This window comes from Triplophysa dalaica, chromosome 6 (assembly GCF_015846415.1).
Source record: "Triplophysa dalaica isolate WHDGS20190420 chromosome 6, ASM1584641v1, whole genome shotgun sequence".
NCBI classification, from domain to species: domain Eukaryota; kingdom Metazoa; phylum Chordata; class Actinopteri; order Cypriniformes; family Nemacheilidae; genus Triplophysa; species Triplophysa dalaica.
The window spans coordinates 22,641,816-22,664,723 of record NC_079547.1 but is presented as its reverse complement, the minus strand read 5'-3'; the positions used below and the strand labels follow the sequence as shown (position 1 = coordinate 22,664,723).

The 22,908-nt window shown below is 38.2% G+C and overlaps 1 protein-coding gene across 13 annotated transcripts in view; it reads left to right on the top strand.

The window, feature by feature from the left end:
- Nucleotides 1-9,961: 9,961 nt before the first annotated feature.
- The window catches only part of ptprt (protein tyrosine phosphatase receptor type T), a 198,911-nt gene continuing 185,964 nt past the window's right edge, over nucleotides 9,962-22,908 (top strand). For all 13 annotated transcript variants that reach the window (XM_056750549.1, XM_056750548.1, XM_056750550.1 and 10 more), the window contains exon 1: nucleotides 9,962-10,310. In XM_056750549.1, coding sequence (XP_056606527.1) covers nucleotides 10,231-10,310 — 80 coding nt within the window. In that variant the 5' untranslated portion in view covers nucleotides 9,962-10,230. The remainder of the gene's footprint in view (nucleotides 10,311-22,908) is intronic.

Sequence of the window (22,908 nt, the reverse complement as noted above, 5' to 3'; positions counted from 1 at the left end):
TCATCGAGCTACCAGATTGTTGTTGTTTTGATCGTTCACCCTCTAGCGGCGATTTCTACAAACTGTACCATTAAAGGGATAGTTCAACCAAAAATGAAAATTCTGTCATAACATTACTCATCAGTTTGATGTCTGCATTTACATTTGCAAGACATATCTTTTTTATTTTTGCTCAGGTCCAATACATCTCTGAGATGTCTCCTGCAAGATGTCATATGGATTCATGCTCAAGATTTGATGTAAAACTGCCTTTCTAAGACATTTATCAGATGTTTATACACAGCAGCTGTTTTCCAGATCTTTAGCAGAGATCTGGTGCTTTCAGGGAGGTTGTGAACATGTAGAAATAGTTTGACGAATGTGGAAAACAAGCTTATTGCTCCCTAAACTCTTTGTAAGTCGCCTTGGATAAAAGCGTCTGCTAAATGTAAACTTGAGGGTAAGTAAATAATGTTAGTAAATTATTTTTGTATAGTAACTTTGCCCCCATCATTTAAAAGTGTACACGCTGTATATAAACTACTTATAATATGGGGCACATGTAATAAATTATAAATCAATACAGAATATGTCTTTTTAACATATTTGCTAAATTTTGTTAGAAAATGACGAGTACATTTTCAGTTTTTACTTTCATTTTTTTACAGCGAAAGTGCTCAATCGATAAATTGTAAAGGATAATGTATAGATAAGAATATTTAACCCTTTGTGGTGCTTGGATCTATGAAACCTGTTTTCACAGTAAGATATAATTTATTATATCATGGAGAATCGAATATTTTACATTTATTGCACAAATACATGCAACACATGATGTGAATTTATATTGGGAAAATGATGTGCAATGATGTAAGATATAACATATGTGCTAAGATTTCAGAATTTCACCTCCATATTGCATCTGAACCCATTTTCAATGTTGTCTGAGTCATGTTTTTTTTAATCTTGTGTAGTTTACTGTAGCTGCTGGGTTACAAGAATGGGGCAGCCTGTCCATATTAAAATCTTTAGTTTCTAACCAGTTGGGAATGAATTTTGGCAAAAATAAAAGCATTTGATTGGACATGACCTGTGACATCGCTAGCCATGCACAGATTCAGCATGTAAGCATCCTTTTCCCCTGCTCTCCTAGTTTTGGGTCAGGACCCACCAGTTCACAACCCCTTCCCTTTTGTTATTCTGAGAGTTTTGTGGACCCTTGGGCTTGTTTATTGTAACCGAATTTGAATTGCATACAGACATGGGATGCTAATGTATGAGTGTGGAGTAGCGTGATCTGATAGGCCAAAAGGTTACAGAATCGAGTCATGGGACGAGAACTACACGAACAGTTGAGTTGTTGAGATCTATACCAGGTTATATGAAGACTTTCCAGGAAAAATGAGAGCTGACCGTGTAGAACATATCAAAATATTCTGCAATTTTCCAAAAAATGTACTGCTAGATTTGTTCAAATTTGGATATAAAATCAATTAATTCATATTCAAGTATTGTATTAAAGTATTGTTGTCTTTGTAGTATCTACATCTTTGTGTATGTGTATACGTGTGTGTATGCGGTGCACCGCTGTGCGACGATGATTTAATAACAGCCGAGAGATGATTTCACTAGCACAGATCAATGCTGAGTGGCCAGAGAAAGAGAAAATTATTACTCCGCACTCCCAATACCTTTTACAACTGAATCCTCTCATAGCATCCCATTGCACCACTTTTATCAAACTGATATGGAGCGGGAGAAAATCATATAAAAATGCTATTTATTTTTCATATCCTCTTATATTACACTTGTGCACTTCTCCTGCCTCATCTCCCCGAAGGGTTTGAGGTAATGTTTGGGGCGAAATGGAGACAAATGTTGCGCTTTCTATGGGCTCAGGCTTTGATGTGTAATACGGCGGGCTAAGCGAGATGTATGTAAGGAGAGCGTCTTTGTGTCGTTATGTTCTATTCTGAATTGAAACGTGATTTGCATGTTCAGGATGTGGCCAATCTGTATTTTTTACAACTCAGAATTGACCTTTTAAGCATCTCGTGTGTACCTTAGCATGACCTACTGTACCAGTCACGAACAGAAACGAGTTCTTAGCAACTGGTTTAAACGTTCGAAGTGTAATAATTTCAAAGCATGAAGGCAAGAGTTGTTTAATTAGTCCCATAAATTGAACCCCAGCAATTTTACCGAGACGAAAGAAAGCTGTTTTTGTGACACGGACAATGTATGATTTAACACACCATAGTGAAAATGAACTCTCAGGTTCTTTGTGTGGGGGTTGACATGCAGAGTCTGATTGCCAAGATTACTTAATATATTTTTATCCATAAAAGTTCCAGAAATTGGTATTCTTGTCGGTTGACTTTCTTTCTATAGTTGACAGGCAATCATTTGGCATTGTTCTGGCTATTGACATCGTCTCGCAAATATTGACCTGAAATTAGAGGAATTATGTTTGAGTTTGAGAGCGTGCACGCACATGCACAAGATGACAAACTTCTTACAGCTATGTTCTTTAAACAGATCGGTATTGGAACACATAAATTATTCATATTGTTAAAATCCTAATTGAATGACTTCTTACGTAGGCTACTGAAATCCTGACGGGGCTACAAAAAATGTGATGTTGCTTTTCGATATCTTGATGTCTTAATATTATATAACCTCTGTAAAATCAACACTATATAAATATATTTAGAATTTTATGGTTGGATAGTCGCACTCAATTTAATTGAACGGTTTAAGGTTGTGTTAAAGTCGAGGTGTGTAATTGTTTTGACTGTGAAATGTTTCGTTTTATGCCAGTTATGACATGTTGCAAACACTTTGGCTCTTTAAAAAAACGTATACTAAGTTTCCCAACCAGTGCTAGCATCATTGCTTTGGCCAATAGCTATCAGTGTTTGTGACCAATCAATGACCACGAGTGGCTAGAAAAAATATTGAAAAACATTCATTATTTTCCAGATATTTACCTCTTTTGTCCAATGCATTTTTTCCTGTGCTGATCTCCGTTTAATATATTTATCCATTTCTTTGCAAAATTGAAATCTAATTTTGGTCTTTTGGGAAGCGCTCATCACGTCCTCCATAATTCGCTATATTCTGCCACTCTGTGATTGAATCAAAAATATATTAACCGTCAGAGTCAGCACTTATGAAAAGTAGCGTCGGTCTGCCTCTGAGGGTGTTATCAGACATTACGGTCCAGGCCTCGTTCGTGTGGGTGCTTTTTGAAATGATAGACTCTTAATGTGCTCAGCATATAAGATTATGACTATTGATTACACAATCATTAAATTATGTCCAAGGTAGTGCATCAAAATTGATTCATGCAGTTCATGAGATGAGTAATGGGTTTCAGCCTCCGCTCAAGTTTCACACTGAATAGACCTTCTCCAGCGTTTACCAGACCTTGGCTGCTTAACGGACCCAAAAATGACAGTTTTGTCAATATTTACTCAACTTAATAATTTCCATACATGTTTAATAGGGTATCTGTGAATGATAAGTTTGAAAAAAGTTTGAGTCTGTTGCTCGGAAAAAGCTATCCGCTTGATAAAGGTTACCTCTGGCCAAAAATGAAAATTCGGCCAATATTTTGTTAAAAAAGAGTTAAGTTGTTTAAAGAGTACATAACTAGGGATTTTAAAGGTCCTACTTTGGTTTATGTAGTGTCCAACAACAAGTTTATGTACATAGGTGTAAAAACTCTATTATTTCCTTACTACTTAACTGACTCAAGGATCAGATTTACATTTACGCAATTTGCAGACACTTTTATCCAAAGCGACTTACATTGCATTATCCTATACATTTTACATAGAAATTTGCAATCCCCTGGGATCGAACCCACAACCTAGCGTTGTTAACGCATTGCTCTTACCACTGAGCTACAGGAAAGCTATATGATCAGTTCCGCGATTCATCTTTCTGATCCCCTCCTTTCTGTTATTTTATTCTGATGTGATTGGTCAGATGGTCTAGTCTGCTGTGATTGGTCTGCTGCGAATGAGCTACAGTGTTTGGGGGAGAAGAGTGAAGTTTTCGTGGGCTGTCCGGGCAAAACGTGGGCGGGGACTATGTGTAGTGACGTAAATCCACGGGGTTCGAGAATCGGACTAGGGGCGAGTCGTTTGTGTGATTTAGAGTCGACTCCCTTTTTTCCAAGCCAATAACTTTGTTATTCATTCACCTTCGGCTCTACAATTTGGCAGACTGCTTACATTCACACAGGGCAACATAACACAATGCATGAAATGTCATTTTCATGGTCTCATGTTATGTACTCTTTAACATCTTTATGACCTCCATTTTCCCCCCAAACGCAAATTGAGTTAGTTTTGGAAGCTCTATGACTCCTCCTTAGATTGCAACGCAATCAATCTTCAAAGCGCTGAAAGTGCATAAAGACATCGTAAAATTGTAAACGTGACTCCGGTGGTTCAATATAAAATAATTTAATGCAATGAGGATAGGTTACTTTTTGTGCCCAAACAAACAAAACTACAACTATATTCAAAAATAGTCGCATTGCAATATATAGAGGAGTCAGAAAGCTACAAAACTCCCTTCATTTACAAAACAGTAATTTGACAATTACATCAATACATATGTTAAACCACTTGAGTGTGAGAAATTAATTGCAGAATTAATATTTTTGGCCGGAGTTACCCTTTAAGTCTGACGTCAATTTCCAGGTCCAAACACAAAAAGTTATACGACTTCATAAGACTTAAAGGAATATTTCCCTAAAAAATGAAAATTCTGTCATCGTTTACTCACCCTTAGATTGTTCCAAACCTGTAAAATTGTATAAATTTGTTATGCAGAAAACAAAAGACCAAATTTGGAAAAAATGTCAGTAACCAAACAGATCTCACCCCCATTGACTCCCATAGTGTTATTTCCCCATATGGCAGCAAATGGGGGATGAGATCTGTTTGGTTACTGACATTCTTCCAGATATCTTCCTTTGTGTTCAGCAGAACAAAGTAATTTATACTGATTTGGAATAATCTGAAAGTGAGTAAATGATGACAGAATTTACATTTTTGGGTGAACTGTCGCTTTAAAATATAGTTTACTGGGAAAATGGTCTCGTTTTTGCAGCGCGACAAGGTGTGTCCCTTAACTGTCATTGTATTAAAATAGTTGTTGAAGATTCTTCAAAATTTTTATTTCCACCAAAAATAACAACATTAAGACTTAAACCATTATGATTGGTGAGTAACTAAAGAACTTTATTTCCTTTAATCTTGTTGGAACTGACGAATGGAGTCTTTGGGTCATCTTCACAGCGCACTTGAAACGCGGCCGTCCGGATCCTTCCGAGGTCTTCGTTCCAGAAGCCCACTCTTGTCAAACAGCAGGGGGTCCCAATCCTCTCAACTACACAAACGTTGGTATTAAAAGGCCAGCGAGGCGGTTTCCCAACGTAGAGGTGAAGCTGGTTTTACCCACATTAGTCTTCTCATTAAAGGGGCCTGCGGGGAGAGACGTTGTTTGAGCGCTTTTAATTGAAAGAGAAGTCATGGGTGGGAGCCGTGTTTCCGTGAGAAGTTAAGCAGTGGAATCAATAGGGAGCTGCCCCGGAACAGAGGACCTAATATCCCTCGAACCCGTCGACGCAAGGCAAACAATGTTTTCTTAGTTTTGCCATCGTGTAATCTATAGTTGTTGATGGTGACTGCTCATATGGAGCTCATTACACAAAACTTGGTTTGATTAAACTTCTCTTATAATTACAGCTGTTTGCGAACGTGTTTATGAAGCTTAAATGCGACAGAGGCAGTTAATTGAATTGAAAGTTTTGGTGTCGGCTGAGCCTTGACAGTTGGTCAAACACTCAAACTTTGTACGACACAAGACGGAGACGTTTGAAGTCGTTTTGTTGTTAGTTTGTCCTTGGGTTTGTCAAACTTGAGGCCGGGGTCATGTCACAGGGATGGTTCATGGAGAAAGAAGGGTTTGATCATTATTCCCTTATGCAAAATAAACAGTATTTTCCTGTATCCTAACTGTCAGGCATTGTCCAGGTCCAGATATGACAAAAAATATGCCATAAAAGCAGTCCATGTACAGTATGTTGGGTCTTCTGGTATTCTTTTATTCTGGTAACTTTTAACCTGATCGATGTAAGAAAAGACATCTGAATATCCAACATTTTTTGTGTTCCATGAATTTAAGAACAATACAAATGTGTTTTGAATGACAGAAGAGGAGGATGCACAAGAAATAATAAGATGAGAATTTGTTTTTTGGTGGGTGAACTGCTTCTTTAACCTTAGTTCAAATGAAATCGATGTCAGTCCTGAGATAATGATAAGAATAAAATGATTGAAGGAACTGAAGAACGATTTTTGTAAGTCTCACAGTCATAATATCGCAATAAACTGACCTTCAGACCCATTCTGGTCTTCCATGTCACTCAAAAATCTGATCTGGCCGGACACAATTTCCTGTTGTGCTGTCCAGTGTATTTAATGAAGGAGAGCGTGTTAGGACCGAGTGTGCGGGAGGAATTAAAATGAAGTTCTAGAGGAGTTTTGAAGGTTGTTGGCCCAATTGCGCAAAGAGTGAAAATTAAAATCACTCATAGATCTGCACTGTAAACGACAGGCTTTGTGTTAAAAAAAGCAAGAACTCAAACATAGACAAAATACAAATGGAAATACAATAGAATAAAAGCTTTTTAATACGCCCAATAAACCCTTGATGTTACAGCTCTTCGCAACAAGCCGACATTTCTTTTACACATTTAGAGCAATGTTTACAAAGTGCACGATGTCTGTATGTAATATCTGCAGTGATAAAATCGCAGCAGTAAAAGTCACATTAAGAAATGTCGTATAGAATTATTGTCAATAAAAAAACTTTTGCACTGCATTTGGATGCTGTTGAAGAGTCCAGACTTGTAGATTTTAATCAATAAGTTCAAAACTAATATATATGCATAATGCATGAATTTAACACCGCGCAACAATCTTGTCCTCTTGCTTTTTCAAGAAACGTATCGAATTCTCAACAAGCAAGTCCTATAATGATTAGAAAACACTTTTCCCACCGGTATAACTCGGCTGCAACATTCTGCTCAGAGAAATATCATTAGCTCATACATTTTGGGATCTCCTCTTAAATCTTCCATCTCGGCCCAGCAGGCTTTGAGGTGCCCAATTAAATCTATTGACCGAACGAGAGATGTTCCCAACATGCTAAAGAAAAGATGAGAGGCCGTCGCTCCTCATGCATCTGATGGTGGACAATCAATCTGTTGCCGCTTTAAATGACCTTTCTGATGGGGATGAGTATGTAGATGCTTGAAACCTGCAGCACATATTGGACACATTAATGCTGTTGCAGGACCTCCTGGTGGCTGTAACTATTGGCAGGTGTGTGTGGGGGGACCGCCTACCTCTCTCAGCAACAGAATGATTTGCACCTACAGTATGAGGCTTTTCAATACACGACTCCACACCATGTTTATTAACTTCTGCTGCCTCTCGAGTCTGTTCTTATTCTGAGTCTGTGTGTTTAAACACATTCGGTATATATTGTTCAGAACAGAACAGAACACAGAAGAAGATATTTTGAAGAATGTCATTATCCAAACAACATTCGAACCCATTAACTTCCATCGTATTGACACATCATTCCTCAAAATATTGTCTTTTGTGTTCCAGTTTGGTTCCAGTTCACGTGTGTTTTGAGTGACGTGGGGTGGATAGACCAACGCTTCTGGAACGTTGTAAGACCCCCTTTGAACATGACTCTGTGGACCCCCCAAATAAAGACTTATAATATAACATTTTACTTTAACCAAAAACTTATTCATTTATACCCATGGTCTAACATGGATTCTTTTGGTTGGCGGTTCTGATGTTTGATTGCAAAAACCGATGATACATTTCTATATTTTATGAAATGCCACAAAATTTGCGGCCCCCCTGGATCCATCCTGGGGCCCCCAGTTTGAGAACCGCTGGAATAGACAGTTCTCCCCCAAAAATAGAAATTCTGTGACCTTCTCTTTATCCATATGATTTTGAGTAAGCGTATTTTACTCATCCATTTCGCTCCGCTTCATTGCAGAAACGCCACCTCTATTCACTCCCATCGATGTTACGGCCAAACGCCATAAATTGGGTGTCGAGCATAAAAATATATGATGCTTATATTTTATAGCGCACTTTACAGCGACACATACAGCGTTGGGCATTATTATACATTTACACAGTTCTTTATCATGTAGCATAAGTTAATATGGTTCCACTTTTTTACCCTGCAAGGCTTTTTCATGAGGCGAAAAACAACAGATGAACTGAACATCACACTGCGTCTGTGTATTCATCGAAAAATCTCAACTACCGCATGGTAGGCTGAAGTTCTCCTATTGTAATACTGACTTGAAGTGGTGGTATTTTGCATAGAAATAAGTCCATGGTGTGATGCAGAGCTATTAAACTGGGAGTGGTTGACTGGAGGCGTGGGGGGTTCACATCGATCTTAAGTTTTAGAGATGTACATTTAGGATGTGCTCTCTCGCTCTCTCACCATTTGATTACCCACACCAACAACTTTCACACAGCATTTGTCAAACACAGTTGGATGAGTCATACTGTAGTTTAGCTGCATGTGAGCGTTACTCTGTTGTGTTTGGATAGAGAGATAAATGTAGTCTTGCACACTCTCATTATCCTGTTTATGGTTATTTAAAATAAACGTATTATGACAAAGATCAGAAGTTCGCTCAAGAAAATGCCAAGCTCGCTGTCACGATACTGGTTGGGTTTTTTAGAGCTTGGTAAGCGATACGATGTTAAGAGAGGTTGTTCCATGATGCTTTGCAGTTTTTGTTGTGTGGTTGTGTCTTTGGGTGGTAACTAAGGTGTTGCTAAGATGTTTGTTTGTCGTTGGTTATCTATTCCACACTGGTGAACAGGAATATCAAAAGGGAAAAATTGAGGGTGTGGCCTGTTCTTCATTGGAAAGCTGGCTGGATTTAGAAAAGTAGGCATTTCAGTCAGAATTGGAGCTTGCAGCATTGACAGCTGGAGGTGAGGAGTTAATGGATGTTCTGGCTAATCTATCTATATGTCATCAGATTCACTTTTTTTGTGGAAAGAATTGTTCACCAGACAACAAGAAATGCTTGCTATCAAATTAAATCGAGTTGCATTTGATTTCATGCAGTTTTTTTAAACATTTTCAGATTGTTGAGTTTATTGAATAAGAGAGAATGAAGGCTCATGTACTATGTTTGATATGAGGATGAAAGGGCACCTTTCTGTGTTAATGAGGCATTGATTTCCACATCACTAAATAATGAATTCATAAATTAGGTCCAACCATTAAACACTGAAACTGAGATCTGCCCTCTCAGAATGTCCCCCTGTAACGATGAATTAAATGTTCTTCTAAGGGCTCTGGCTTCTAACATTGACTTATAGATGTAACCCAACATCATCAGATTTATTTATGCATTTAATTTGAACAGCGTTTGTTGTTTTCTAATGTAAAAAAATGACAAAACTCTTTCCCATATGAAAATGAACTAGGTTTAATAACAGTGAAGTATAGTAACTCTTGTTTTTATGGCTGATTGATTATTATGTGTGTTTAACTATTTATTGTGCTTTTATTATAAATAACATATAAAGCTATGGTCGCTGTAGTAAAAGCATGTTTATATGTGATAAGACATGAGGAAAGGCTTTATTTTATTTTATTTTTAAACATGCATTTATTAAAGTGGCGCAGGTGTTGAAATACTTGGAGGGGCCACTGTGCCTTGTACACAGAAACCAGAGCCTCCTCGAACCTCCCTTATTCATTGCCTGGAGTTCTTTTTGGTATAGAATTACTTTTAGTGAAGTGCGCACCCCGCGTAAGCGCGCACGACATCGCGCAGTGCACTACAGAGCGTTCATCCCTCACTCTAAACTCCGCGCGTAACCATCACACACGCACTGGCAGTTTGGCATTGCGCTTCGGAGCGGACTGGCACCGACGGGCAGGTCTAAGGACCTGGGGGATACTGGAACTCTCTCCTCGTTCGTTCGCACCCACACTACTCCACGCGCGTCCTATCGTGGCAGTACAGAAGCCCAACAATCAGTCAGCTGTCGACTTCAGGTCCGAGTCGCGCGCTACATCACCAATGCCGGGATACGGTGCGCGCAGTCAGATCTCCAGCGCGAGGACGCACGGCGAGTATGTGAAGTAGTGACTGCAAGAATGGACCGAAGGAAGTACTTCACCCTTCTGCTGCTTGTTTTTCACCTTCACCGCGCGTTCGGAGAGTTTTTTCCAGGCAAGTTTGCATGCTCTTATGCGGCTTTTGGCCACTTAGTGCGCGGTTTGAATTCCGTAACCCAAGAGGGGATGAAAGTTTAATAATTTCAGCCGTGCGCGGAAGACGAAGTTAACGTTGTGCATAAAATTCCCACCACGTAGTTGTCAGTTTGGTGTTGATTTCAGTCTTTATTTGTTTAAATTGAGGATAATAGAGAATGGCGAAGCATTTTGAATATGTATTGAAATTAAAAGATGGGTAAATATATAGGAGAATAGATCAATAAAGGAGTTTAATGTGCAAAGACAGTAGGAATAGTTTAATTTACATTTATGTTGTGATGCGAGGCTTAACATTCAGGTGTTTGTCCCTATGATACGCGTAACCCCTCAATAAAGTTTACTCTGTCAATAATTAATGAATTGTTATTTTATCCGAGTTAAATAAATAAGATTTATTGATAAGCAGTGACTTAGGCGCTTAGTGTATTTTTTGCACGTATAAGTGATCGCTTTGGTTATTGGTACGAACAGGGATCAGATGTATGAAGTGAGAGACTCGACCACCCGTCTGCTCACAGAATGCAGTTCATCTCTCTGCCAGCGGATGGCGCTCTGGGTACATCCAACCGCAGCTTCACGCTTTATTCCCACATGCGTGTAAAATCTTTCTCTACTTCTTTTATTTTGAATGTCATAATTAGTTTTAAACAGCATCGTTTCTACACATCCTGTCGTGCTCAAAGAATGTACTAAAACAAAACAAACCAAATTAAATTTTAATAATGATGTTGAATTAATGATGCAGCCAATTGATGTACTGTGCCTTCCAAAAAATAACTTTCCAGATGTGTATGGATTTAAATTGCTTTAGAGAAAGTTAACAGCTGTTTATTTATTTGTTACCTGAGAGGTCGGTGAAGTCATTTCAAATAGCTGTTAGTTAATGCTAAAAAAGATGTTCACATCATCTCATCATTTATGGCAAATAATATATAAAGCTTGTTGCTACCTAAAAACATTCATTTGGACAAATATTGTTTTTTAGCATAAAAGGGAACATGCTTACCTTAATTGATTTAATTGTTTATCTACAATACCTAAAGCCTATTTAAACTTATTTCCAGAGCTTTTAACATTTAACTAAATGCTTCACGAAAACAGAAAGCTACTAACAAAAATAGTATGAAAATGATCAAATAGTCAAATATTTGTCTTCGCCTGCATCACTGTCAGAGTTTGTCTGCCGAACTTGTGCAAATCTCTAAACTCTTTGGAAATATCTGAATCTATGGATTTTGTCAATTGTTGATGTTTGACAGCCTTCTGGTGACATGTTGAACAAAAGTCACATGCTTCTGTTATACGTTTCATGGCCAGCATGGATTATCATGTTCATTCTATAAGCCCCCAGACCTGTATTTTTTCATTTCAACGCTTTAAAAGCCACGTCTCTAGTCTGGCTCTTGTTGCGAGGATAATTTGTGTTCCATTCTGTCTTCGCCTGTAATTTTGGCAGGGCCAACAAGAGTTTCTCTGTGCTTCAGTGAACAACCTGACAAGTATAGGCCTATCTTTATTCACCAGTGTGAAGAAATGAAAGAGTGCTTCACATTAAAAATACACCAAAAAGTATATTTGAACATCTACTACTGGAGTAGTACTGGTACTGGAGTTTTCTGGGGTACTCCAAGGTACCTTCAAAAAAACCCCGGTACTTATCCTAGAACAGAGGATTAACGTGGTACATACATGGTAAAACTATACTGTTTTCAGTACAGTACAACGAAATATCATAGTAGCCCACATTTAAAGCTTTACTGTAAGTTGGTGCCTCAAAGCACACCAAACATTTCCATTAGATTTATTTGCACATTGATGGACAGCTTTGATATTTTATTGAGGTTTACGTAATTTAGAAACGGTTTCAGTGCACTTTTTTATTTCTATTCCCATTCCCTGTCTATTGGTGAAGCAGTCAATGGCTTTAAAGGTGTCAGTTATTCCACTGAAATATTTCCATTTTGCATTAACTGAATATCTTTAGCTGACAGAAGAGAGACAAAAAGGAAGACCTAATATATCTGATTCTACCGTTTGCCAGCGCTCCTTGTCATCCTGCTGTCATGAGGCGTCACGCTTTGAAACTTCAGCTTCGTCCTGTCTACTCTGTACTAGTGTTACTGTATCTTACAAAAAGTACCACTGTACAGGGAGGGTACCATGCATGGTACTTCGCTTTAGACCGCTAGTAAGAAATTTGGACACTCCTAATTGATGACATTTACTATAGATTTTGTAAATAAATTATTTGAACATTTCAGACAATTATGTTTTAGCATTCAAAACTAAATTTTTACGAGATTATGAGAATGTCCATATGGTATATACCATGGTACTTTAAAGACTACAATGGTCAAACCATGGTATTGCTGTATGTAGGCCTAAGGGCCGTTCGATGTTTACTGACATAATGATAATATATTTCAGGGCCAGTGTAGTTGATCTAATACGGAGGCATCATTTTGTTATACGCCTGCCAGAATATTTTATTTCGTTGAGGTTGCAATGCGACTACCGTTATTAATAAGAATGATTAATTAAACCTAATGAGAGATCATATACCCCGAGGGAAGCGTGGATTTGTCTCTCTCTCTCTTCTGACAGCTTCTCATTTGCAGTTCAGTGAAGTCTCTTATCATCTGTACCCCGCTAGACTAATGGCTAATCCAGAAACCGCCAGACTACGGGATAATCCACTTCAATTGCTCGCTCAATAAGTATGAAAGTGTGTGAGAGAGAGTGTGTGGGCTTTCATTCCTTGAGCACGAGAGGAGATTTATGTGTTGTTTTATGTATTATTAAGTTTGGATATGGATGCATAGTAGGCCTATTGTTCTGTTTGCCTGCTGGTTCTCTTCATACACTGTGTCTCTTTGAAAGACAGACTGCTATTTTGTGAGTTAAGTGCTTGTTTGTGATTGAGGCTTTGGTGCATTTCACACAGTTTAGAACGGATGGTGTTTTAAACTATCAAGCTCTACACGTGTAGTATTTTACAGTGTCTACAAAGAATACGTTGTCTATGTATAGTTCGGAATTCAGATTTTTTGTCAGCATGAAATGCCGTTCGTAACCTATTTCACTGCAGGGGAGATGATTTTATTGATCAGAGATTTATTGGATTGTAATTTGGTCTCTATTGAAGTGGTTAGAGCTCCTTACCTTACCCTGATTCAATTGATCATTTGAGCTGGCGAGTTTATAAAAATTACGAAAGAGAGGCGAAAGTTTTGGATTGCAGCTTTAGCGGCACAATGTATGAAAGTTAGCGACATCTAGCGGTACAGTTGCAAATTGCAATCAACGGCTCACACCGCCCCTCCCATTCAAAGCACTACGTTGGCTGACACAGAACTAAGATGTCGTCACGTTTTTGCTTCTTTATTGAAGGAGATAACGTATTTAAAAAAACGCTCTCTGTAGAGTTTGTCCTTTTAGGGCCTCTGTAAAAACAACATGGCAAATTCCATGTTAGTGGACCCGCAGAGTCTGTAGATAGAAATAGCTCATTCTAAGATATAATCATAACGCTACATTATGTAAGGTCTTTATACACCTCTGAAGACATAGTTATGCAACATCGCTCAAGTAGGAGTGTATAAAGTGCTCTTAAATCAGCATGGTTGTGATTAGCTCAGAGGCAGGAGGCTGTAGTCCGAGTGCCGGAGGCAATCACAGCCGCTAATATAAGAGCATTATATACACGAGAACGAGAGCGATATTGCAAGTATACAACAGTTCGACGTCACACGTGTGTAGATAAATCAGAAACATCATAGGAGTGTCTTTAAAACCCTCTGGTTTTAATAGGAACAGGGGAACTACTTTCTTCTGGCAAGAATTCCAGCCCAGGATAACAGTTAAACAAACCTCCGCTACTAATTCCAAACCATCACTTCTTTTAAATATGCGCTGTGCTGAGAGAGACTTTTAAAAGGGATCTCACCGTGAATGTGTTCATCCCAATTCTGTTATCTTACACCCGTTATCGAAACCCTAGCTGTAATTTTTTTAAACAATGAGTGCTGTAAATACGTTACTTGGAGAGTTTAGAGTTTTAGCCATTTTCCAGTATTGAAATTTGTTATTCCATACATGCACAGTGTAGAGTTTTAGGTCTCAGTCACAGTACAGCATTAGTTTCGGTTCACCACGCGATCAATCTTTGCAGATATGCCTGTAAGTTTATGGACTATCTGTGTTAACATAATATTGATTCTTCGAAGTTAAACTGTGATCTATAAAGAAAGTCCTATCGCATCACACGTACACCCATGTGCAAAATGCAGAACAAGTGTTTATATTTAGGCAATACCAAACGAATTAATGTGCAGTTTGTAATTTCATATCTTGTTTATTGTATGCCAGTTTTCCCAAAAATGAGAAAGCATCACAGACATTAACATCTTGGATCGAATGAACCGCTTCGCATGGGTTTGCTTGTAACCTAGCTGACTAACTTCTGCAGAGTAACGGACAGCATAGCCCAAGTTAGTTTAATGGTGGAGGGATTAGTTGAGGAGGGTTCCTGTGGTGATCTTGGTGGAATATCACATGGCTCTCAGCCAATCACATCCGAGAACCGGGAATGAACGGCTGTATAATTATGTATATTATATTGCATTTCTGTAAATAGATTGACATACTGAACCTTTAAAGTGTTTGATGACATCATCTTCAAACAAGACTGCGAACAGTACTAACAAGTCCAGCATTAAGTTGCTACAAATGTCAAAAGAATCTAAAACACAAGAAAAACACTGTTAAACTTCATTGAGAGTAACCAGCTCGTGGCGCGAGCGAGGCTGCCGGGGGTAAATGAGCAAGCCAGTCTGATGGCTCGTGTTGAAAAAAAGCGTCTTGCCAAACTGTGTCGGCTCTCTATTTTATTGTGATTGCCGCACTAGACCGAGTTGGAGCTTGCGTCTGAGGGGGTGGCATAACAATGCCAGGAATCGGGGAGAAATGAAACGCTGAGGGCCGCCGCTGAGAGATAGCCGAGAGAGAAAAGAGATGACGGGAAAAAAACGACGGTTGAAGTGGCCTTAGAATCGAGACACCCGAGAGGACCAACAAATGACTTTGCGAGGGCTGTCGGGACATAATGGATTTCGCACACACGCACGCACACAGGAACATGATTATTTCCCGTGTGTCCATTAGAAAGCGCCCGGGCCGTAATTGTTTTCTTTGACCTGCTTGTTATCGCTGCGCTCTTGGGTTGCCAGGTTTCAGCGCTCCACTCCTGCCCTCTGACAAGCTGTCACTCAACGCCCTGTTTAGTATTCGGGCGAGAGCGAGAGAGAAAGGCAAGCTGTCACAGGCGTTATCTGCATGAATGTGCCGGTCTAATCCTCCCCACTTATTCTATTTGGGTGACTAAATGACAGCTCAATACTGGAGTGCAGGCCAAGTCCACTATAAATGAGACGTCTCCTTCTTATGCTGTAGAGAGCGTGAAGCCTTTGCTCAAGGCGTCTTTAATACCTGAGAAGTTATTTGGGGCTACTGAATTAGAACAAGAGGTTATTTAAAGAGACAGTTCACCTAAAAGTTCACCTAAAATGAGATTTGTTATTGTATGGGCAAATTTTCACATTTTTTTTCTAAATGTAATGGATTTCTGTTTTGGCTTACATTACAAACCCTCCTTCAACCACCTGTCTTATAGAGACAACTTTTTAAAGGGACAGTTCACCCCCCACAAAAAAATGCTGTCCTTTACTCACCCTCGAGTTGTTCCAAATCAATATAGATTTCTATGTTTTGTTGAAAACAGAGAAAGATATTTGGAAGAATGCTTGTAACCAAACAGTTCTCGGCCACCATTGACTAACATAGTAGGAAAAATGACAATTGTAGTCAAAAGTGCCCCAGAACTGTTTGCTTTTCTTCAAAATGTATTATTTTGTGTTCAACAGAACAGAAATTTACAAAGAAAGTTTTCCTACTGTGGAAGTCAACGGTGCCCAAGAATTGCTTCGTTGACCCATGTAGTTATTTTAAATAGAAGTGTAGATCTGTTTTGACTTTTCTAAGTCATTGACTTTTAATTAATCAAGCATGCACCGTGAAGGTCTTACTTTAAGAGAGCGAGAATGTATCAAGAATATATATCGTTTCAATCATCTTTCATCCGTTTCTCCAGGGTTCAAACATAATTTCTAGGTCTGTCAGATCTCTTTTTCTCCAGCAGGGTCATGCTTATTCTGGATGGGTAGAAGGACCCTGTCTGAGGTGTCGTGGGGATTTAATGTTGGATAAAAAGTAATTATTTTTTGCACTGTGTGTGTACGGCAGGGTTTCCAGACCTCAGGACTCTTTATGAAAAATTGATAAGCGTTTCATGAGTTTAAGAAGAGGAACAGAGAGAGAAAGGTTTCTATGAGGGGACGACAAAAAACATTTTAACAAGAATATGTCTTGGGATTAAAGGTTCAAAGGGAGAAAGATCCAGGATTACTAGTGAATGAATGTGGTTTGGTGTAATTTTATTTCTGAACGTAGTTTTTTATCTGATAACGTTGGTTGATAAGAGTGTTAGATATCCACACGCACAATAAAAGCAATAATACCTAAGTGTTCACTGCTTAAAAATCCCCAGGTGTCAAAACCTCATTTGTGTTTTTTCTTCCCTAAAAATTTTTACTCACCTCAGTGTAGAGAGATTGAGCTGTTTTGTTGCCGTAGCGTGTGAGGCTCAATTACAGCGCCATAATGGCTGTTAAAGAGACAGCATGCTTTTGATGCCCCATCAAACCTCCGTGCAGGCGTCAACCGAACGCTCTCAAATCAATAGAGCAATAAAGAGCTGTGGACGGCAATAGCGAGGGACTCATTTGAATGTGTGACGCCTGATACCGTTCTGTTCAGAACGCTGCGGATGGATTTCTGCTCATGGCTGTAAGTGTCTCTGAAGAAATGTGCTAACGCCCAGAGCTTATAACCAAAAGAGGGAGAGGGAGAAAAGGTGGTGTATGGGGTAAAAAAACGTGGTAAAACTAGTGTAACACGAAGCCTAATGTGTATTACTTCTTTGTGTTAAAATGCAGGCAACATTAATATGATCAAGGACTGGGATGTATAATAAACACTTGCTTCTGGCAAGTAGTCTAGTTCATTAGCTTAGCTGTAGGAGGGCTAGTTGATATATGTAAAACATTACATCCCAATTTTTTTACATTTTGATCTTGTTTAATATGTGTTTCTGTGTTTAAGTATTTGCAGTGTAATGGCTCTAAACGATGATTTATGTGCTGTAAATTAGAGGAAAAATCGACCACAATAGGCGTTTCATGTAAAATGCAAGAGTTAAAATGCAATAAAATGTTATCAAAGTACAGTAATAATGCCATGTTTTCCTTCCAATAAAGGAACACAAAGAAGAATATTTAGTTTCAAAAGGCAAATTAATATATAACATGCATAGTTTTATGTGGCCAACAAAATAATTTGGTATATATAAAATAGTAAATAGTCGTCATTTTAAATTGATGTGAACATTTCTCGTCAGATGTATTAACCTGATCTTTTTCGGGGTGGTGTTTTTTGTATGAATTTGTATGATGTGAATAATGTGAAATATACATGTATATGAAAATAAATGAAATTTCTATTTAGAATTTTTTATATGTAAAAGTTATGAATAGTCGTCATCTTCAATTGATGTGAAAATTTCTCATGATGTGTATCACCAACCTGATTGTTTTCGAGGTTTTTTTATGAACAAAGTTAGAAAAGTAAATATGGCGGTTCACCTCTGAACTCTAATGTCACAGAATTTACATTTTATGTCATTCAATTATTTTCACAAAGTACTCATACAAATTAGCCACCAATAAGCTATAATGTCAAAAAGTTATGAATTGCCATGAGTTGCATTTGGTGTTTATGCATTGGTTAAGATTTAACATTTGTTTTTTGACTAAGCCGGATCGGTTTTATAAATACAGTTCTTGAACTAATGGAGATGATGTATGTTGCTGCACTGCTCGAGGCTTTTAGCTGGACAATCTGTTTGTAAGCAGGATTGAAGGAGACGCAGAAGTTCCTCTGAGAGAAAATGAAGTATGAAGGGGTTGAGATAAAGATGATGAGGGTAAAGTTTGCTGGCAGTGGTAACCCTCAGAGACAGAGAGAGAGAGAGAAGAAAGATGTTGGCAGAATGATTCAGACAGTGCAGGTCTGGAGAGAACTGAGCAAACATCAGATGGGTTTGAAAAATATCCAGTCCTTCTGTTTACATAACAGAAACAGACCACACTGGTGTCTGTCACACACACACATGTGCGGGAATAGCCATCAGTGAATCCATCAACAAATTTATTTTAATTGGATTAAGACCCAGAGCGAGTTGAAAGTGAGTTTCATTTGATTAATTGATAATCGAATCCAACATTATGATGACAGATTGCTTGTGGTAGTTAGCAAGACTTATTTTGAAAGACAGAGTAAAGGTGTTGGAAAAACTCCATTCGGTCCATTATGCTGTAATTACCCATAATCCAGCTGTTTCAGTACGCTTCGCTTCAGACAAGACCGATGAAGGCTTTGGGTTTGTTGCTAAAGGTCACTTTATGAAATGTCCAGCCAGTGAGCCCATCAAGTTTGTTTCATCTGTCCTATCCATCTGATTTAACAGTCATGTCATTCCAAACCCCTATGACTTTATTTCTTCCGCAGAACACAAAAGAAGATAAATTGAAGAACAATGGTTACCAAACAACACCTGCCGCCAGTGACTTCCATTGTATAGACACAAAGCCACTGAGACATTTCTCAAAATATCTTCTTTTGTTTTTGAAAGATATAAGGGTGAATAAATGATGACAAAATTATCTTTAAGAAAAAAGCAAACTGCTTATGATAGGAACAATGTCTTATAAAAGAAAAAAAACACATGAAAAAAATATTTTACTGCATCTGTGAAGAATCATTGGAAACAACAAAAACTTGGTGGTCTTCAAAAAGTCAGAGCTCTGTCAGGAGTTAAAGAGAGATGAACAAGACCCCACGTGCATTCATTCTTTTGTGTTTCTTCCCCCAAGAGACACTATTAACCTTTAAGGGCTCCGGTGGACATGCAACAGATACTTGGGGCGATTGGCGAGGGAAGCTTTGCTCCCCGGCGGAAGATTAAAAAAGCTTTTAATTGGCATGGGTAATGGCGATTTGCCGGAGTGGATTCACGCTGTGGTGCGTTATTTAGGCATATGTGAAAAGGTCAGCTACTGGAGCGGTGTGTTAGAGGAGAAGAGTTCAGGCTGTGTTAAAGGGGTTTTATGCGAGAGAGAGAAATAGAGAGAGAGAGGTGAACACTCTCTTCAGGTCTTTGAAATGTATTTTAAGCAACAAACTAGATAACAATGAACCCTTGGAATGTGAACTAATAATTGTGTCGTTTGCGTGGGAGAACTTCTCTTATCAGTTTATTTACTGAAGTTAAACCTGTGGAAATGTGATCTTAATGTCAATACACTAAACTATGTAGGGTTATTTTAACCCAGTTATTTCAAACCCAACTGTTGGGCTATAAATTAACCTATGCTGAGTGGTTTCAAACCATAATGCTGGGTTGTTTTAACCCATTGTTGGGTTAAATATAAACATTTCCTGGGTTAAATTAACCCAACGTTTTGTGTTTGTCCATATTTGATCCAACAATGGGTTGACAACCTCTAAAAAATGCTGGCTTATTTCAACCCAACGTTGGGTAATAAATGGGCAAAACCAATTTTTGGGTTGTAAAAACTTATGCAGGTTGTTTCTTTAACCCATAAATCTGGGTTGTTTTAACCCATTGTTTGTCCATATTTGAGCCAACTGGGTTGAAATAACCCAACAAAAGTGTACTTTCAAAGCTGCAATCTGTAAAGTTTGCCTCTTTATCACCCCCTCTGTTTAAAACATGTAATTGCAGGTTTCTTTATGTACTTTTCTTAACACAAGGGTTCAAGTCAAATTAAGTTAAACTGACATTTCCCAGGAAATCACCCGAAAGCTCAATTTAAAATCATTATAATGAGTTTAGGTTGTGAAAAAGGGTATTGCAGCTGCGATGTATTATTCATCAATATATTCCAAAGAAATACAGAAACTTCCTCTGTCTCTGAATTTTCTTTATTTTTGGATGACATCACCAAGGGCCAATAATGTTTTGAACCACTGGGTTTTCAGCGTTAGAGCGGAAAGCCCATTTTTCACATGTCACTAAATATATTGGAAAACAGTCAAAACGGTAAAATATCTGTGAAAAAAGAAAAACTGCATAATCCCACACGATCATCCGAATCCAGTCAGCATTTTAGTTGAACTCCCCATTGAACCATCAGCTCATCTATAGCTCACCCGAGTTCTGTTTGAATGATGAACCTCCACATAATCTTATTAAAATGAATAATAAAAACGTCAGCAAAGTGCGTCACTTTCTAATCCATTTTATTGTTTTCAAGGTGCACTCAGATTTACAAAGCCTCTTCTGTCTGCGTTTAAAGACAAATGTTCCTCTTTTCTCATTTTCTCCGAGCAAGTGGCTACTACTTCATCTACTCGAAGGCGAACGCAATCGTCTTTTTTCGCCTTGCCATTGTTCATAGTGACAGTGTTAATTTGAATGTTTTCTCGTTCTTTCATCTCCTCGCATTTACGTCCTGCTGACGGCCATTAATTATGTGAAAACTAAAGCCGTCGCATAAATGATGGATGAGTTACGCCTCTGACATGACGGCGACTCAACGGGAACTCCTTTGTGCGGACCGTTTGCCTTGATCGCAGCTAATGGGAAGTATTAAAATTGTGACTTTTTGACCCAAATCCAGCAAATGAGTCTTTATGATAGAATTGGCAGAGCATTAGACCGCTTGTTGAATTCGGAAGGTTGAAATCCAAACGTGGGGTCTATTCATTTCAGTGGAAACCTCTTTTTATGCACATTCAGATGGATAAAATGACATATTTTCCAAATGGACTTTCACTTGACATGTTTCTAAGAGGAGCGTTTACATATGACCTGATCTTGTGCTCAGAAATGTTTAGACGGCAAAACCTAATTGAACAAAATGGTGGTCATTTGACATGTTTTACTGGTGTCCAAAAGGATTTTACCATGCAGACAGCTGAAACGTGAAAACCTAAAATGACCTAAATATATAATGGGCAATTTATAATAAAAAATATTAAAGTAAAGAGTATAAAAAACTTGAAATATAAAAAATACAAGGAGAACTGTACAATAAAGAATATAAAAACGTAAATAAATGAATATTTTTTTTTAAATAAGAGAAATGTCTTGTTAGTTTCTCATCAAAGTGTAATAAAAAATGATGGATTGCATTGGGAAGTTGCATGTCAACTTTTTAATGTCAGATCCTTTGTTTCATACAAACAAACAGACGTAACAAATTTTAAGGTCAATAGAGTGGAGAAAAACAGGATATTATATTTATGTGGTAGATCCTTGCATTCTTATCTCTTGCCTCTCCCCGCTAGACACCCGGGTGAGTTATACTGTCCGGCAGTATAGAATCATAGACAAATAGAATCAGATGGGAAGGAAAACTAAAACACCATTAGCCGTAATTCGCCCCCATCAGACCTACATTTTCTTTCTATCTACAGTATCATCTGTCTCCTCTCCTCGCTTTTACAGGCCTTTGCACCTGCGTCTGGTCAATACCACCCAGCCATTAGTTGATTTATCATCATTATCGTCTTTTCATACCTGTGGTTTATATGATGAAGCTTTATCGTGCCCGGCTTCCACGCGCTGTAACTCTCCTTCACTGTGACTGTTAATATGTTATATGTATGAAATGAGATAAAGTGAAGAGAAGGTGGGTGGGTATTAAGAAGTTCTTTTTGAATCCTACACTTGTGTTGTGGTTGTTATGCATTATTTTTCGACTTGGCCAATGCTAAACTCATACTTAGGGTCATTTTAAACCTATATGAGATTCATTCTTCTGCAAAAAACAAAGGAAGATACTTAAAAGAATGTTGATGAAGAAACATTATCGGCCCACATTGCCTGACACACAACCACATAGACATTTCTCAAAATATCTTCTATTGTGTTTTACAAAGAAGAAAGTCATACAATTCTTGTATTGTATCTCTCTATATTGTCTTATTATTATTATCAGGCTGCAGTTCTCTTTGCACGCTGAATTAAGAAAGGCATTTGGTAAGACGCCATAAAAGTTTAATGTGAGAATGTATCACACGTCCCCTGTTTCTGCTCATAAATGTGCCCGTGGCATTATAAAAGCTTGTTGTTCTTGGGTTAATGTGCTTACTTTCTTCATTAATGCAATGATAACATTGTATCATCGGGACTGTCAAGGACAAGTTTGTGCCGGCAAAGTGTGAAAGCATTTGTTGTATGTGTGGACACTCTTTCTTTATGAGTGGAGTCAGTTTCACAGTCTCTGAGGTTTTTTATTAGTTCTGGGTTTGATGTGTCAACTGTATGTTGCAATATTGTTGGATGATCGTCATGAAGCTTTAATACATTTCATTTAATATATCGTTCATTGCTGCTGGTGTCAGACTGTTATGAAG